Source organism: Electrophorus electricus, chromosome 12, assembly GCF_013358815.1.
Source record: "Electrophorus electricus isolate fEleEle1 chromosome 12, fEleEle1.pri, whole genome shotgun sequence".
Classification (NCBI taxonomy): domain Eukaryota; kingdom Metazoa; phylum Chordata; class Actinopteri; order Gymnotiformes; family Gymnotidae; genus Electrophorus; species Electrophorus electricus.
The window spans coordinates 1,519,713-1,536,671 of NC_049546.1; the positions used below are offsets into that span (position 1 = coordinate 1,519,713).

Consider the following 16,959-nt stretch of genomic DNA (forward strand, 5'->3'; position numbering starts at 1 on the left):
GAGAATACGCCGCACACCGTCCAGACGACCAGGGACAGACCCACCGAGCCGGCCTCCTTCACCACTCCGGTCGGCGTGACGAAGATGCCGGAGCCGATGATGGTGCCCACGATGATGGCCACGCCGTTCACGAGAGTGATTGTTCTCTGGAGGACCACCGTATCCCCTCCGTCCGCGCCGGCGCTCGGGCTACCCGGTGCGCTGTCATCAGCTCGAGACGCGCTGCCGTTTTCACCGCCGCTGGACAGCATCTTCTTGGTCACCTCCGTGTCCTCCTCGTCCCGATTTCCAGAATTTCTCTTCTTCGCGCCTGACATCGTTTCCTCTTTCTAAGACAAAAGTGGTTTATTGTGCTGGACTATGGAATGGTCCCACAGTTCTGCTCACAGCGAGTCCTGCAGCCGCTCTGTTGTCGCCGTACAGCCGCGGGGGTCCCCTGTGTGAACTGGGAGCGTGATCTGGCGTGTGGGTGAGGGAGTGCGTGTACAAATGCCTAAAAAGCATCTTTCTTCGCCTTGCGTCACATCCACATTATCCGCGCACATGCCGACTCGGGTTTGTCTCCCTCTAGCGTTGGCTTTTGCAACAGCAAGGCCCGCCGACATCCCGTCCGACGAGTTTAACATATCTCGTCACAGTATCTCTGTAAACTCTGTGCACATTGCTACAATGTTGAATATCTCTACAGCGCTTACTACAGCGCATTTAAGTTACTCATGGAATATTCGATATCTTGTATATCTGGAATCTGAACCTTTGTGTGTGTGTGTCTGTGTGTGTGTGTGTGTGTGTGTGTGTGTGTGTGTGTGTGTGTAGATAGATAGACATAGAAACATAGACCATAGCTCTAATCTATGTTTCTATATCTATCTATCTTATTCAAAATCATACTTTTCAATGACTAGGTTCCCTCATAAACAGTCAAATCAATTATATAAAAATTATATACATGTTTATACATTAACAATAACTATAACATACAAAAATAACCAAAATATTTTATTACCATTTATTTTGCTTCCTTTCTTCACCCAGAACGGTCTGCATGATCCCAGTCAGTCTGGCCACATCTGGCACATTCTACAGAGATGGCCCTCGTAGCAGTGATGGGGAGGCTTCATGCTGCTAAAGCTGCCAAACTGTCATCTGTTTTGATTCTTCTAGACCTTTCAGCAGCCTTTGACACAGTGAACCACAACACTCTTCTCTCTGTTCTCTCCAGGCTTGGTGTGACTGGCTCTGCTTGGAGATGGTTTCAGTCCTATCTGGAGGGACGGTCCTATCAGGTGACATGGAGAGGATCCACATCCAAACCGTGTGACTCTCCACTGGTGTTCCACAGGGCTCAGTATTGGGCCCCCTTCTCTTCTCTTTGTATACTTGTTCCCTTGGTGATGTAATATCTTCTCATAGTTTCTCCTACTACTGCTATGCTGATTACATTATTTCAATAAAATTATTTATTTATTTTCCACCCTCCGACAGCCCACTACTTGAAGCTCAACCCCAGTAAAACCAAGCTTTTGTTCATCCCAGGTCCTCCCAGCCCTTACCATGACCTCACAGTTTCCTTTAAGAACTCCCTGGTATCAGCATCTGAACCTGCCCGTAGCCTGGCCAGAACTTTGGACAACCAGTTGTCATTCTCAACTCATGTTTCTAATCTAACCCAGTCTTGCACATTTCTCCTTTGTAACATACGAAGGATTCGGCCCTTTCTCTCACAGGAAGCTAGCCAGGTGCTTGTGCAGTCTCTTGTGATCTGAAAGCTAGACTACTGCAACTTGCTCTTGCTTGTATTCCTCTAAGAGCCATCAGACCTCTACAACTTGTCCAGAATGCAGCAGCATGACTGGTCTTCAATCTTCAGAAGTTGACACGTTACTCCACTCCTGCGCTCCCTTCATTGGCTTCCAGTAGCTGCATGCATCTGATTTAAAATCTTGATGCTTGCCTACAAAGCCAAAAATTAACCAGCCCCTTCATACGACGTCAATGGTCAAAGCCCGATAAGTACCTCGAGTACTTCGAACCTCAAGTACGGCTCAGCTTGAAACATCATGTTTCATGTCTCATGGACGACAAGCATCGAGACTATTCTCTGTCCTGGCTCCAAGATGGTGGAATCAACTCCCACTTACTGTCTGGATAGCAGAGTCCCTTGCAGTCTTCAAACGCAGACTGAAGACACATCTATTCATGGAATACTTAAATTACCACTGACCCTGCTCCTACTTATTGTAGGGTATTGTTTATTACACTGATGTTGTTTAACAAACTCTAGCACTTATTGTTTATTACACTTAATATTATTTAAGATAGACCTTATGTATTTTGTACTTTTAGGCATCAGCATTCATCCCTGTATTTCAACAGTAGTCTAGTTTATTGGTATCTTGGACTCTAACCTACTCTACTGGCTAGGATGTACTCTATGAGTAAATGACAAAGCACTTTTGTAAGTTGCTCTGGATAAGAGCGTCTGCTAAATGCCATAAATGTAAATGTAAATGTATTTTCTTTATTTTCAGTTTGTCTTGCACACTCATCATACTTCAACCTTCACAGGTAACATACTCTGCATGTACAGGTTAAAAAGTTTAAAATGTTCATTAATGCCATCAATACATACTCATGCATATATGTTTAATGTTAGAAATATCATTAATACACACATTCATATATGTTTATTGTTATAAATAGCATTAATACACATGTGTATATGTTTCATGTTATAAGTAGCATTATTACACACATGCATATATGTTTACTGTTATAAATAACATTAATACACACATATGCATATATGTTTTGTACCCTGTTACCCTGAAGTTGGTACCTACATTTTTGTATTAATTTTGGATTCATTATGGTTTGGCACTGATGTTCCCAATACTTGCACCTCACAGACTTCCATGTGTCCTGCGTCATCTGGTCCCCATAACTTTGCTTTTATAATGTCTGGAACATTAGAAAATAAAGAAAAAATCCCTTTGCCCTCATTTCCTGTTTTGAGGTAAGGGGACCAGGGATGCCATGTTTGACTAAACCCCAAGGTCTGAAAGACATTAGTTGCAAATTAAAGAAAACAAGGCTGGTTCCCCTGTTGTGGATGATACTAGCACAGCAAGACTTTGTTTTCCAGGAACCACTCACGGGGGAATAGTTTCTGCTCGTGTGTGTGTTTTTGTTGTTGCTGTTGTTTTTTTTTTTTGGGGGGGGGGGGGGCGCTAAAGCTATTGAAGGGCCACCTGACCTTTTTGTTCTTTTGTATGTATAAAACATATCAGGTTTATACTCATCAGTTTCCATTCTGTAATTTTCAGTTTTACTATTTCCAAAAGTCATGTCTGATCAGGTTTTAAGTTTGGACGCTGTGCACTGGACTTCCCCCTGCAGACGAGGGCTGACCAGGTGAGACCCGGCTAGTGTGTCTGAAAAAAGAAACGTACCTGGAGAGGACACAGAACATTCTCACTCCTGTTAGAGGACACAGAACTCTCTCACTTCTACTAGGGGACACAGAACATTCTCACTCCTGTTAGAGGACACAGAACTCTCTCACTTCTACTAGGGGACACAGAACATTCTCACTCCTGTTAGAGGACACAGAACTCTCTCACTTCTATGAGGGGACACAGAAATCTCACTCCTGGTAGGGGACACAGAACTCTCTCACTTCTACTAGAGGACACAGAACATTCTCACTCCTGTTAGAGGACACAGAACTCTCTCACTCCTGTTAGAGGACACAGAACATTCTCACTCCTGTTAGAGGACACAGAACTCTCTCACTCCTGTTAGGGGACACTGAACTCTCTCACTCCTGTTAGGGGACACAGCACTCTCTCACTCCTGTTAGAGGACACAAAACATTCTCACTCCTGTTAGAGGACACAGAACTCTCACTCCTGTTAGAGGACATAGCACTCTCTCACTCCTGTTAGAGGACACAGAACTCTCACTCCTGTTAGGGGACACATCACTCTCACTCCTGTTAGAGGACACAGCACTCTCACTCCTGTTAGAGGACAGTTACAAGGCCACATTTATTATATTACTGCTAAAATATAAATAGGAACCAATGTGTGTTTTTGTACACATGAATGTGTAAGAGTTTGGATTCAGGTGATATAATATCACTGATATAATATTTTCCAGTCATCTCACACACACTCTTTTCTCCAGTCATCTCACACACACTCTTTTTTCCAGTCATCTCACACACACTCTTTTCTCCAGTCATCTCACACACACTCTTTTCTCCAGTCATCTCACACACACTCTTTTCTTCAGTCATCTCACACACACTCTTTTCTCCAGTCATCTCACACACACTCTTTTCTCCAGTCATCTCACACACACTCTTTTTTCCAGTCATCTCACACACACTCTTTTCTTCAGTCATCTCACACACACTCTTTTCTCCAGTCATGTTACACATGCTCTTTCTGTCACAGCTCCAACTGCCAGCCAGTCTCGGCCAAAGAGCAGGCATTGAGGCAATAAGAAATCAAAGACGCTCCACTGTGGCTGAACAAGCAGAGGAAGAGCTCCTGCATGAAGGCTCTGGATCCTGTTTATAGAGGAAGTGGCTTTTCTTTTTATTTTAAAAATAACTAAAAAAAGAGAAAAAAAATGGAGAGGAATCTGAGATTAGGTACCTTCATGCATGCGATCTGGGCTTGTTTGAGGGAGTCTGATGTTCAGAGAGATGACCTGCAAACATACAACAAGTGAAGCCAATGAGGATCACTGGAGACCAAAGTGTGTCCCTTTAATACAGACCTTACAGATCCCTGTAAGTCAGTCCTCATTCCTTTAAGACAGTCCCCGTCCCTTTAAGACTGTGTCCCTTTAAGAGAACCATCATCCTTTTAAGACAGACCTTGTCCCTGTAAGTCAGTCCTCATCCCTTTAAGACAGTCCTTAACTGCACAGTCCTCCAGCACCTGTAGAGATCTAGCAGTGTGCTGACCGATGTACTCAAATCCAGTGCTAATTTTTCATGTCTATTTTTTAAACCTGATTGCATGTGTGTGACCTAGCATCCAATTTGTGCTACAAACACAGAAATGTGTCAAAATATAAAAAATAAAAATCAGATTCTATATTTAGGCAAGGTGAAAATTTAGATCCAGGCTGGTTATGTGACAGAAAGTGATATTTACCTGCTGCCTAGATGTTCAAGTTTCATTGTTGTTTTTTTTTCCAAAGTTTTTAGTTTGCTTTTTCTGTGGGTTCAAAGAACAAGTTCCCAAACTCTTACAATGATGGGAAACCGCTGCTCTGGACAACAACAAAAAAATTCCCTCCATTTCATTCCATTAAAAAAAAAACCTAAGGCAGAAACAACAAACATGCAACTGAATGTTTTTGAACCAGGTTGAGACAAAACTCCATGGCCCCACACCCCTAAACCCCACACACGCCTGCTCACCCCCTCAGGGTCGCCCACGCCTGTTCTGCTACTGAGCCATTTTAGGATCCCTTTCATTGCTCTGCTGTGGAAGAACAATGAACCACCAGATTTGTTGTGTAAGTCTCTCATATACAGGCCCAGAGCCCCTCCAATACACCGGTTCCCTAGAAACTGACCATTGTGTCTGGCTATTTTAGCATAATTCTGGGATAAACACAAACTGCGCAAATTTGTATCTAAACTTCAGCAAGAACTTTATGGAAAACAGATGTGATGGGAATAACTACAAGACCCCTTTTTGCTAAACTTGGATTAAAACAGAGAATAGTTTCTGCAGCCCATATTCATCTTATGAACAATAGTAAAATAAAATCCCATTTATAACTGTTATGACAAAAGTGTACAACAGTTATGACAAAATCTTTACTGGTTTAAAGCAATAAACTGTATTCATCATTTTCTGTAACGCAACAAGCAACTTTTAATATGTATTTGTTTAAATAGTAATTTTATTTAATTGCAAACTATTAGATCAGGATAAACCTTAGTTACATGACAGTTTAGTTCATCCTTTTGAGTTTAAACAGTTGATCCACAGTTGTGAATTTGTTCAGTAAAATAAACTGCCAGTAGGGGCATGGCTGAACCTGGTGTGTAGGTCGCAGAGCCCAGGTGAAGCAGCAGGTGATTCAAATCAAGTGCACCCGTGTCTCCTTGAAGGTTTGAAGGAAGCCTATGTTCCCTTCAGTGTGCTCCAGGGAGGATGGGAGATTGAGCCCACACACAGCATGGTTACATCATCATCTACTCACAAGCAGATCGAGAAGAGTTAAGTTTTTGCCTTTATTATTTATTTTAGGGGGTAAAAATGAACAGAGCTCTGCGTGCTATTCCTGACCACACCCTTCTCCCCCTCTCTGACCTGGAGTTCTTTACACAAACATTTATGAAAAAATCTCACCTTCAAGCCTGTTGTCTCGTGCTCTCTGACAATAGAGACAAAGGACATCGAAACTCGGCTACGGATGTTTATATTTATTTAATTTCACCCTTTACATGAAGGAAAGGTCACTACACAAATGTTGCGGCCTGTACGAATGAACAGATGTAACGTGGATGGGGGTGTTTTTGTACGTGTCCTCAGATGGGTTACGAGGGGCTCTCTCCTGAGACTCAGCCATCAAAGGCTGCATGGGAAATGTCCACTGCAGCTGAACCAGTTTGAACCGGCATGAACCGGCACCTGCTACAACAGAGCATGCTGGGAACAGGCCTCTGGCAATCATCGGAACCCTCTGGAACTCTAAGGAAAAGTCGGGATCTGCCCTCTTGCCCAAGTCAGAACCACAGGGAACAAGACAGCAGATGGTACACAGGAAAAATGAGCAACATTTGAATTCACCTTCACTGTGTTAATTAAACTAGTTATTCATTACACACTTCACCTCAAATAACAGAATCACGAGTCAAACATAAAGGGTTGTGGGTAATTATGCTACATTTTTGAAAATGTGGTACTGGGATAGGTTTGAGTGTTTTTCATGTGAGAATGACTTATGGAAATAGAGAAAATATTAGGAAGAATACAAGGCATCATTAACATTCATGGTAAAATAAACAATAATAACAAAAAACAGAAAAAAATACACCAAACAGTTCAAACAGCAAAACCTCATACAAGCAAAATACGCTAGAGAGGAACTATCTGCTCAGTCCATCACACATCCATGAAACAGACACACCACGCCAACAAAAGGAGTCCGTTAAGATCTCAGCTTTAAAGAACACCACCCGGGGGCGCTGGGCGATCTTCCCCTCTTCTGATTGGAGGCAGCAGCCAGTCCCTTGGGCAGTGGTACAGACAGGGTCCCTCGCTCAGACGGCACCCTGTGTTTGGAGAGTGAATCCGGTTTTCGGGTCTGGTTAGCGTCGTTTAATGTGAGGGGTGGCTCTGGTGGGGACAGAACCAGGTGGCCCTTTCACGCTGGGGGCCAGCGCAAGGGGCGACGTTTGTACTCGCATTCTGTTCAAGCAGCCACAAAGAGGCACAGTGTGCTGTCACAGCACTTCTGAAAAGACAGCGTCTTGGACTTCACAATGACGACTCAGAGAAGGAGAACTGGTCTAGGAGCAGGGATTCTGCCCTGGCTGTGACACTCCTGGTCACAGAAACTGACAGGAGATCTGTGTTTTTAGTCAGAGAGAGATTCTTTGTTCCAGACCCTGGCCCCTACTAGGAAGAGCCCTAATACACACCTACTTCACATCCCCAATTTTCATCTGAAACACATTTGTGGTAGCGCAAACAACCCTAGTTGCTTTCCTCACAATACACCGCATTTCCCACAATTCTCACACTTCCTTGGTAGTTCCTTTGATTCTCTCTCACATGCACATACACCAACATGGCAGTTTCTAAAAACAGCAGCAACAAATCTCAACAGTAATCTGCTTTTGATATTGGCTATATCTCTCTCTGCTGAGGACCCACTGTAGTCTTGTTCACCCCAGCGTCTCTCTTGGGCCTCTAACACCCTCTAGTGGTGAACTTGAGTCGTGTACTGATCCTTTGTAAAATGCTTCCTAAAATGCGCCATCGTCGAGATTACAAATACTCGAACAACTTTATTGTCGAATAAGAACGGAACGGATAAGAATGAATAGACAAAAGCATTTACTGAGAGTCAACAGGAGAGAGTCCCACGCCTAAGGCACCTTGGTAGTTCTCAGAGTGCAGTGTACCGCAGGGCACGGGCCAGCCCTAACCAGTCAGTAACTGCGTGTGTGTACTAGCCCTGTCTGAAGGCCATGAGCTTCTCACAGCAAGCCCAAGCGTTAATCATGTGTCCTTAAGGGTACTGATATAGTCCATCATCAAAATCAGTTTATACACGATACAGTACAAGACGAAAGTAGACCAAATACTGAACATTAATGAGGAGATCAGGTCTTTCTCGGAATGTTGTTAAACAGGTTTTTTTATGTAACTTTGCATGTTAAAGTCTACTTCTAATCGGGAAACACTGGATTGAGACTGGTTCTTGCAGATGTCTTGCGGTCATACTTTAGCTGACTTGACTATGTCGCCAAGTTTCTCATTTTGCTTGAAAACCAACATTTAGCACAAATATACGTAATCTGAGATATACTAATGCTAAAAAGAGAAGAAAAAAAACTAAAAAGAACAAGTTTTTCACCCCAAATTATTATTATTACTATTATTATTATTATTATTTTGCATCTAGTGTTTAGGTTTGTCAGCTTCCTTCATTTGTAGTCTCTATTAAAACTACTGATAATTTATCTGCTTACAAACATATATCTTTACTAAACATACTGATTGGTCAAAAAGATTAAATACACATAACTACTAAAGTAACTAATTAAAAGCAGTCTGACGGTTAAAGTGAATTCTCAGTGAATGTAAACACTAAATTGCCATGTTATATGAAGACATGACTCGGCGCATTTCCGCTTTGACCACAAGAGGGAGCCATATGTCCACATCTACTAACTACTGTAACGCACATGCCTTGTGGATTCCTAAACAAAACCTGACATATCCTTAACGACCCTTCAAAAAGAAGGCCATCATATGTGCAGGTCTTAAATGTAACTTAAGAACCGTTTGAGTAGAAACCACAGGGACCAATATGAAGTGGCACACAGCGTACGGTACGACTACGTCCTCATCATAACTAAACTTTACTGTGATTCTCCGTTTAATCCAAACCTATCCTGTACAGTAGGTCCGTTCTGCCAGGCCTGTGATAAGCCTGTTCAAGACCAGGAAGATGTAAGCACTATTTCCAAAGGTAACGGGTGTCTAAAGACCAGGTGGAGAAAGTGTGTCGGGTCGGGTCACTGGGCAGCATGGGGGCCCTCGCCCGATGGGGTGCCCTGAAGGAAGGGCGAAAAAGATGAGCGGACTGTGCGGCCCCTCAGTGGCTGCTGCACCCGAAAGTTGTTCACCATACTCTTCTGGACATCCTCTTCAGCTGAGGTGAACAACAAACTCCGGAATACTGCTAGCTGAGAGACAGAGAGAGAGAGAGAGAGAGAGAGAGAGAGAGAGAGAACTTTAGAAAGTATGTTTCGAGCCTAGAGTAACAAACAAATGACATCAGCAGCGTGTAATCCCAGTCAAGTAATGACACGGCAACCGAGTAATTTTACACCCAGTAACTAGACAATAAATGGAATGAAACTGGAGCCCCTCATTTTCAACCCCAGTGTGGGCGTTCTGCCAGAGGGCTCTCCTGTTTTTTGAGTCGGGTCATGTTTTGATGTTTGCGGCTGCAGGACAGGAAGTCCGAAGCTCTGTCTGGCTTTTCCTGTTCTCCAGTCTTCATGGCTGTTTGCTCCATGACCAGGGGACAAACTCTAGCAAGTAATTATGAATTTTCAGCACTAGGTTAAGACTCGTTTACAGGAATGCTATCTTATGATGTTTTCCGTCAGGATGAAGATAAAACTACCCAAATATAGCTCTATGAACAGAGGCAAATTGCACGAACTTTCCTGTAAAATGATTTAGAACTGACTACCTTTGAGTATCCCGCTAATAAATGTAAGTTTATGTAATTAATGTTTATGTAAGCTTTATCCAAAATGAAAACCTTCCATTTTACATTAGGAGAGAAATTGTGGTGAAATAAACTGGTAATTTATTGGACTTTAGAATGCTATGCACACTTGGATGTTCACTGTGTGCTTGGGAGAAATGTTCTCGTTTTCTCTCTCACACACACACACCCGTCTGGTCTTACCTGATCATGGCTGACTTCAATCGGCTGCTTCATGATGATCCACGTGACGGCCTCGGTCAGAGGGGGCGTGGTCAGAGAGCCTGAGTATGTCCAGTAGTCGTCCATGTTCTCAGGCAGGAGGCAGGCTGGGTCGAACTTGGTGAACTCCACCACACTGTCCTGAAAGCAGGGGGGGGGGGGGGGCAGTGAGAGAGAGAGAGTGTAAGTGCATAAATAACTGGCCATAATGAGTGAGAGGGTGAGAGAGTGCATGACATCAAGAGTGAGATGAAGGGAGAGATAGATAGATGGACAGATAGAAGAAGCAGTAGCCTGGAAGTGGTATCCTGTTAAGTCAGACAAGTCGCTTCTCTCTGTGTCTAATATACCCCAGCATGGCTGTCCTGCTGGACTTCTCTCTGTGTCCATTATACCCCAGCATGGCTGTCCTGCTGGACTTCTCTCTGTGTCCATTATACCCCAGCATGGCTGTCCTGCTGGACTTCTCTCTGTGTCCATTATACCCCAGCATGGCTGTCCTGCTGGACTTCTCTCTGTGTCCATTATACCCCAGCATGGCTGTCCTGCTGGACTTCTCTCTGTGTCCATTATACCCCAGCATGGCTGTCCTGCTGGACTTCTCTCTGTGTCCATTATACCCCAGCATGGCTGTCCTGCTGGACTTCTCTCTGTGTCCATTATACCCCAGCATGGCTGTCCTGCTGGACTTCTCTCTGTGTCCATTATACCCCAGCATGGCTGTCCTGCTGGACTTCTCTCTGTGTCCATTATACCCCAGCATGGCTGTCCTGCTGGACTTCTCTCTGTGTCCATTATACCCCAGCATGGCTGTCCTGCTGGACTTCTCTCTGTGTCCATTATACCCCAGCATGGCTGTCCTGCTGGACTTCTCTCTGTGTCCATTATATCCCAGCATGGCTGTTCTGCTGGACTTCTCTCTGTGTCTAATATACCCCAGCATGGCTGTCCTGCTGGACTTCTCTCTGTGTCTAATATACCCCAGCATGGCTGTCCTGCTGGACTTCTCTCTGTGTCTAATATACCCCAGCATGGCTGTTCTGCTGGACTTCTCTCTGTGTCTAATATACCCCAGCATGGCTGTTCTGCTGGACTTCTCTCTGTGTCTAATATACCCCAGCATGGCTGTTCTGCTTGGCTTGCTGTTGCCTCATTCTACAGTCACCACATGCTCTCTCTTCATTCAGTTCAGCTGTCAGTACAGCACAGGTAGTTGGAGCGCTGAGTGAGCCTGAGCTTCTGTCCAGCGTGGACACAGCAGATGTAGGACAAGAGATCCCTACCTTGTGCCTGACGGCAGGTAACGCATCCACCAACTTCTGCAGGCCCTCATGTCTCTTCCCAACCTGACGAGGCACACAATCCATCTTCAGCTCATATACACCAAAGACATATGATTTATATGACCGAATATGGTCATTATTGAGCATGACAACATGAAACAGATAATGATGACATATATGTCTATATATGTGTGTGTGTGTGTGTGTGTGTGTGTGTGTGTGTGTGTGTGTGTGTGTGTGTGTGTGTGTGCGCGTGTGTAAATAGTAATGTTGAATGGGCCAGTGGGGTGTGGAAGTGCTAACACAGGAGTATAAAATAGAGAAATGTTGCCAACAGGCCCTTTAAATGTAGGTGCGGTACCTTCAGAAACACTGCAATAACAGCCAGGCCATTGTTCTCCATTACTGCCTCCTCAAACAGGGTGTACTTATCAGAGTTCCAGTGGACCAGATGGAGCTGCAGGTTGACACAAGGGGGGGCAAGTTGGGTTAACCAAACACACACACACACACACACACACACACACACACACACACACACACACACCTTTCAAATATTCGCCTTTGTTACTGGCAATGGATTATTTCTGATATTGTTGTACATGTATTGTTAAGATATCAATGTGATTTTTTAGATATCACTGTCATTGTCAATATCAGTATAATACAATGCCCCCAAGTTGACCCTGTCCACACCCTGTTCAACCAGAGAGAAGACTGAGCATACTGAAAACACTAAACCCAAGACTGTGAGCAAACTGAAAAACTAAACTAAATACTGAAGGCATGTTCAAAAGGTGTAAGCTAATCAAGACAAGGCAACACAAAGGAACAGCTGCGCCACAGCACTGAAAACTGGGCATCCTCAACCCCTCAGCTGGCATGCTCTAAAGTGCCTGCATGCAGTGTTCAGTGACAGTCTCATCTGTAAACAAAAGAGCTCAGCCAGCCACAGTTCCTCTCAGCCGCAGTGTGTGTGTGTGTGTGTGTGTGCTCGTTCCAGCAGTCCAGTCCATGTACCTGTGAGGTAGATCTTTCCAAAAAGGTCAGTGGTAGCTTGATGGTTAAAGTACTTCACTTGTAATCAGAAGGTTGCTGGTTCAAGCCCCACCACTGCCAAGTTGCCACTGTTGGGCCCCTGAGCAAGACCCTTAACCCTCAATTGCCCAAGTTGTACTCTGTCATAATTGTAAGTCATTTTGGATAAAAGCGTCAGATAAATGCCGTAAATGTAAAATTCCAGCTGCTCACTGTGCTTCACAACCTGGTTATTCAAACATTTGTGTGTACAGTGCTGCTACACCACTGGGCTATTAGCCATTAGGACTGCAAAAAGCAGTAAAAAGTATCAATATTACACTAATATTAGCATTAGTTTATATCAGTTAATATAAAATTAATACTACTGACTAGTAAAATATTAACTAATAGTCATTAGCACTAATATACAACTGTTCTAATATTAACTAATGTAGTAATTAGTTAATAACTAACTTCAAAACAGGGTGCACTTGGTGAATCTGACCGACATTTTGTAACAAGCAAGCCACAACAGAAATGGGCTCAAGTTACCTGAACCCAGCATAATGACAGAAGTAGCTGCTACTACTACTACTGTCATGCCATTACTTCTACTCCACATCCTACCTACTACTGTTTGTGTGTTGTCATTCCAGCAGGTATTTCATCCTGTTTTCCTTTTACCTTGTAGTCTGTTTTCTTTTCCATTTGACCCTGTTGCTCTGTGAGGGAGTTGCCCATATTGGACCTCCTGCCTGAGTAGTGACCTTTGCTTCCTATTACTGTGGCGATTATAAAAGTCCCAACGAAGACGTAACGTTTTTTACATACGTAACTATATGCAACTGTAAACATATAAGCAAGCCCAATTATACGGGTAATGCTGACCTTACCCTGAGTAACCAATGTTTTTTTCCTTTTACTTTCAAAAGGAACCTTTAAAATGAACTTTTCTTAATCTTGAAAACTTAATCTTTTAAGAAGGTAGCCAAGCAAATAAATAATAAAGAAATGAGTAACTTAAAATTAGTCAATATTACTGTTGACCCACTTTTTTGTGGTCAGGATATTTTTCTTCTGAAACTTAATTTCTCTCTCCCTCACACGCACAGACGCACACACACTCACCTCAGCAGAGTAGAGGAGACGGTCCACTGTGTGTTCAGATCCCCAGCCATTATTCTCACCCCAATGGAAATGGAACTGACACAGTCGGAACTGATCTTCCAGCGGACCGCCATACAGCGCTGACACAGAGACAAAGTCAGGGCTCCATATTTATCTCAACAGATTGAGGTTTTGAAACCAGTTTCAAAATCTCAGAATAAGGTGCTCCAAGGTAAACTAGAGAAAATATAGTAAAGGCTTTGTGTTTTAACAAGACCCACAGCCGAGCTTAAAAGCATTTACTAATGCCTGACTGCAGGTTAAATCGCTATTTGACCAAGATAAGCACTCTTACTTGATTTGTCTGTGGTATCATCATATTCCACCAGGAAAGAGTACCCGTTGTTCCATATCTGCTGACATGTCCTGGGGTCGTATCGCGTTACGAGCGGCTTGAGTTGCGGGTCAAACACACTCTTGGGCACCGCGATGTCAATCGGCGATTGACGGTCTCCCCCCGGGACCGCCAGGGGCTCCTGCCACATAGGGTGCACTGAAGCGACAAAACGAAGTTGGGATAAGCGGATAGCCAACATTGCGACATGCAGAAGAAAGAACCAGCGCCAATGTCGAAGTTTGGAAAACTGCAAACGTTTTACATAACCATTTTGTGCGTGGAAAATAAATCAGAAAAACATCGACCTACTTTTCTCAACACATTGTGCCTCGTTATACATCATTATAGTTCAATAAAACTCTGAAAGTGCGATCCGTCGAAAATCAAACCAACACAAAGGGAGTAATGAAAAGAAGGATCACGGCGCACTTCCTAGAAATTTGATACTGGTGTAAATGAATCGAAAATGTGTGAAATGCCTCTTCCCCAGACTGATGCTTTGGAATGTGCTGGCAAAACAATCTGCTTTCTTTCCCAGCAGAGACCGATCCGTAGAGGTTAATAATGAATATTTTCTTTGCAACAGTAAACCCTCGAGACAATAAAGCGCCGTTTGGAGTACAGTACGGTTTAAGTGATGCAATACGACACGTACAAAGTCACACACACGTATGTCTGTATGTGTATGTGTATGTGTGTGTGTGTGTGTGTGTGTGGAGGGGGGGGGGTTGTTACTCAATTGTAACCTTATACATTTGAATGGACAAAAGAAAGCTTTGCTGTTATTCCTCTAATCCACTTTAAGTGACCGCAGGAAAACAGCTGGGACCGGGGGACGTCTTATCTGAGCACATTCCGCACCTAATCCTATATCCAGTAACGCAGGGCGCTATCGTGAGTAGAATTAAGTAGATTTCGCAATATCACCATCACTTTGCTATCGCGTGTGTTCCTACTCTCCTAATGTTTACATTCCCTTAAGAGGCCTTTGGTTCACCATAGTGTGCATTAACCTGGTCTTATAAGAGGCGTTGGGTATAAACACAAAGGGTGGCTTTGCATGTAGGCCTTTCTGTGGCAGGCGTAAACAAGACAGGGGTACGCGCAAGGCACGCGCTTAGACGCGAAATGTTTCCAAAATATAAGCACAGGAGAGCCTGGAAAACATGGCATTACCTGCTAGCAGTCCGCCCTAAAGCAGTGATTAATGTAGGTAGAGCTAAAGGTAATGCAGTGATCGCCAAGATAACATCCTTTAGTAGCTACTTCATCAGTAGCGTCCTACGCAATACGGCCGTGAGATTACACACTGCTGGTGGATGTAAGACATAGCTAGACAGCTAGCTACAGAGTAGTTAACCAAATAGCTACCCAGGCATTTCTTTGTTGAGAAAGTCAGTTTTATTTAATCATTTTAAAAATTTTACAAATGTACACGTGCTAGCTAGGGGAAAGCAACATGGATCCGGAAGTGAGCAAAACAGTGAACCCCCAGCGTTATACGTCCTTAATAACAAAGTGTGAAAAGTATGATTTACAACAGAATAAACCCCAGATATAACATATAAACTAGACAAGCCAATGTCATAAAACGTTTGTCTGACATTGTTCTAATAACAACTTACTTTGCGACAGGAGGGATCTGCTGGAGCACGCGGACAGGTTGCACCCGCGCGCAGGTACCCATCGCTGACGTCGGACCTGCTCGAGCTGTCTGTGGACCTGACGGCCCAACGGAGCCAAAACGGCCCTCAGTATCACCATGGCGCAAAACTCTACTGTAGGTCTACGGTCTTTGAGGGAATAAAATATACGACGTTACTTAAACTGACTGTTAACTTTGAGCGCAAGAGGTGTCTCATCAAACCTCAGCTTTGACCCCCTTGCCTGCCTGTTCCTCCCAGTTTTATGAGATAGCTTGGCGAGGCTAGCCGCCGACGGGTGTTAAAAGGGCAAGATTAAAGCGTCAACCCATAAAAACTCAACTCCAGACGTTTCTATCACCTATTAGATGCCCGAGGTCCTAGTTGTAACTAAGCAGGTCACAAACGGTTAGCTTTAAACCTTCAACTGCATTAATCTATACACCAACCGCAGACACACAGGCGTTCGCGCATATGGAACAAAAGTACGCGGAACGGTCCGTTCGGTTTTTGTAGCGGGGAGGGATTTTGTGAAGCGCAATCCAATCAGCGTCCTGCTCTAAGGGGCGTCTTTAAGGAGTTATGCTTACATTTTAGTTATTCATTGGTTTATAGTGGAGTAAGAAACTACACATAATTTGGAACAACATAACGCAATAAACAGACACGACCAAAAATAACTAGACTAAAATAAAATAACCAGGGTAAAATAACAATTATTGCACACCGAAAAAAGACACACACCAGCATGCGGTCTATATAAAAAAAATCATAAGGCTGTTAAAATACCTCAAACGTTCATTTTAAAATAGTACCATCTTACATCATGATGTGTACGTGCAAAATAGTTAAGTGGGGCAAAATTAACCGCCCATACGCATAGCTAAAGCCTTCTGACGTCAATTACTCGACTGCTATGACCTTTGAGCCCCTTAAGGTAAACATTAGGACTCATGGTGAGAAAAACAGGGTGTTTTTGTTCAGCGATAAGACATCTCACGTCTTGAAGACTGAGCAAAGACGTGACTGCACCAATACACAAACAATACAGTACAAACAGGTGATCTTCGGTCACAGTGGAGAAATTAATTTGTACAGATACACTAAATGCTGCCTCAGCTGCGCTGTGGTAAAAACTGAGCTTAAGGGTTGCTGATACTTCAGCACAGGGTTCTCACTCTCACATGCTGGAGGGCCACAGAAACAAACAGAACATTCTCTGCTCCAACTTACCTGATGCAGTGTGATCAAGAAGTGATAAGATGTTAGAGGTGTGTGTGCAATCAAAGATTTAGAACAC

General features: G+C 43.6%; 2 protein-coding genes across 4 annotated transcripts in view; both read right to left on the reverse strand.

Moving 5' to 3' along the window:
* slc7a5 (solute carrier family 7 member 5) overlaps nucleotides 1–487 on the reverse strand; it is an 18,748-nt gene extending 18,261 nt beyond the window's left edge. The window contains exon 1 of the mRNA XM_035532152.1: nucleotides 1–487. This exon is cut by the window's left edge and continues 251 nt beyond it. Within this exon, the coding sequence (XP_035388045.1) occupies nucleotides 1–317 (317 nt within the window). The 5' untranslated portion in view covers nucleotides 318–487.
* Nucleotides 488–6,437: 5,950 nt separating this feature from the next.
* On the reverse strand, nucleotides 6,438–16,160 carry ca5a (carbonic anhydrase Va). 3 transcript variants are annotated; one of them, XM_035532156.1, is made up of 7 exons: nucleotides 15,642–16,159; nucleotides 13,975–14,172; nucleotides 13,641–13,759; nucleotides 11,854–11,949; nucleotides 11,493–11,555; nucleotides 10,192–10,350; nucleotides 6,438–9,454 (listed from the first exon to the last, which is right to left on the reverse strand). In XM_035532156.1, exons 1-7 carry the CDS (start codon nucleotides 15,778–15,780, stop codon nucleotides 9,284–9,286), a joined length of 945 nt encoding a protein of 314 aa, XP_035388049.1. In that variant the 5' UTR covers nucleotides 15,781–16,159; the 3' UTR covers nucleotides 6,438–9,283. The 3 variants fall into 3 exon arrangements, with proteins under 3 accessions (XP_035388049.1, XP_035388051.1, XP_035388052.1); XM_035532158.1 differs by lacking the exon at nucleotides 15,642–16,159 and adding an exon at nucleotides 14,326–14,543; XM_035532159.1 differs by having other exon boundaries at nucleotides 9,292–9,450; nucleotides 15,642–16,160.
* Nucleotides 16,161–16,959: the final 799 nt, after the last annotated feature.

Excerpts from the sequence above, each read along its gene's own strand:
- ca5a (XM_035532156.1), bottom strand. The coding sequence starts at position 15,780 with ATGGTGATACTGAGGGCCGTTTTGGCTCCGTTGGGCCGTCAGGTCCAC. Across the intron at positions 13,760-13,974 it reads TGATACCACAGACAAATCAA|CGCTGTATGGCGGTCCGCTG; the intron begins GTAAGAGTGCTT and ends TCTCTGTGTCAG. Across the intron at positions 9,455-10,191 it reads TTGAAGTCAGCCATGATCAG|CTAGCAGTATTCCGGAGTTT; the intron begins GTAAGACCAGAC and ends TCTGTCTCTCAG.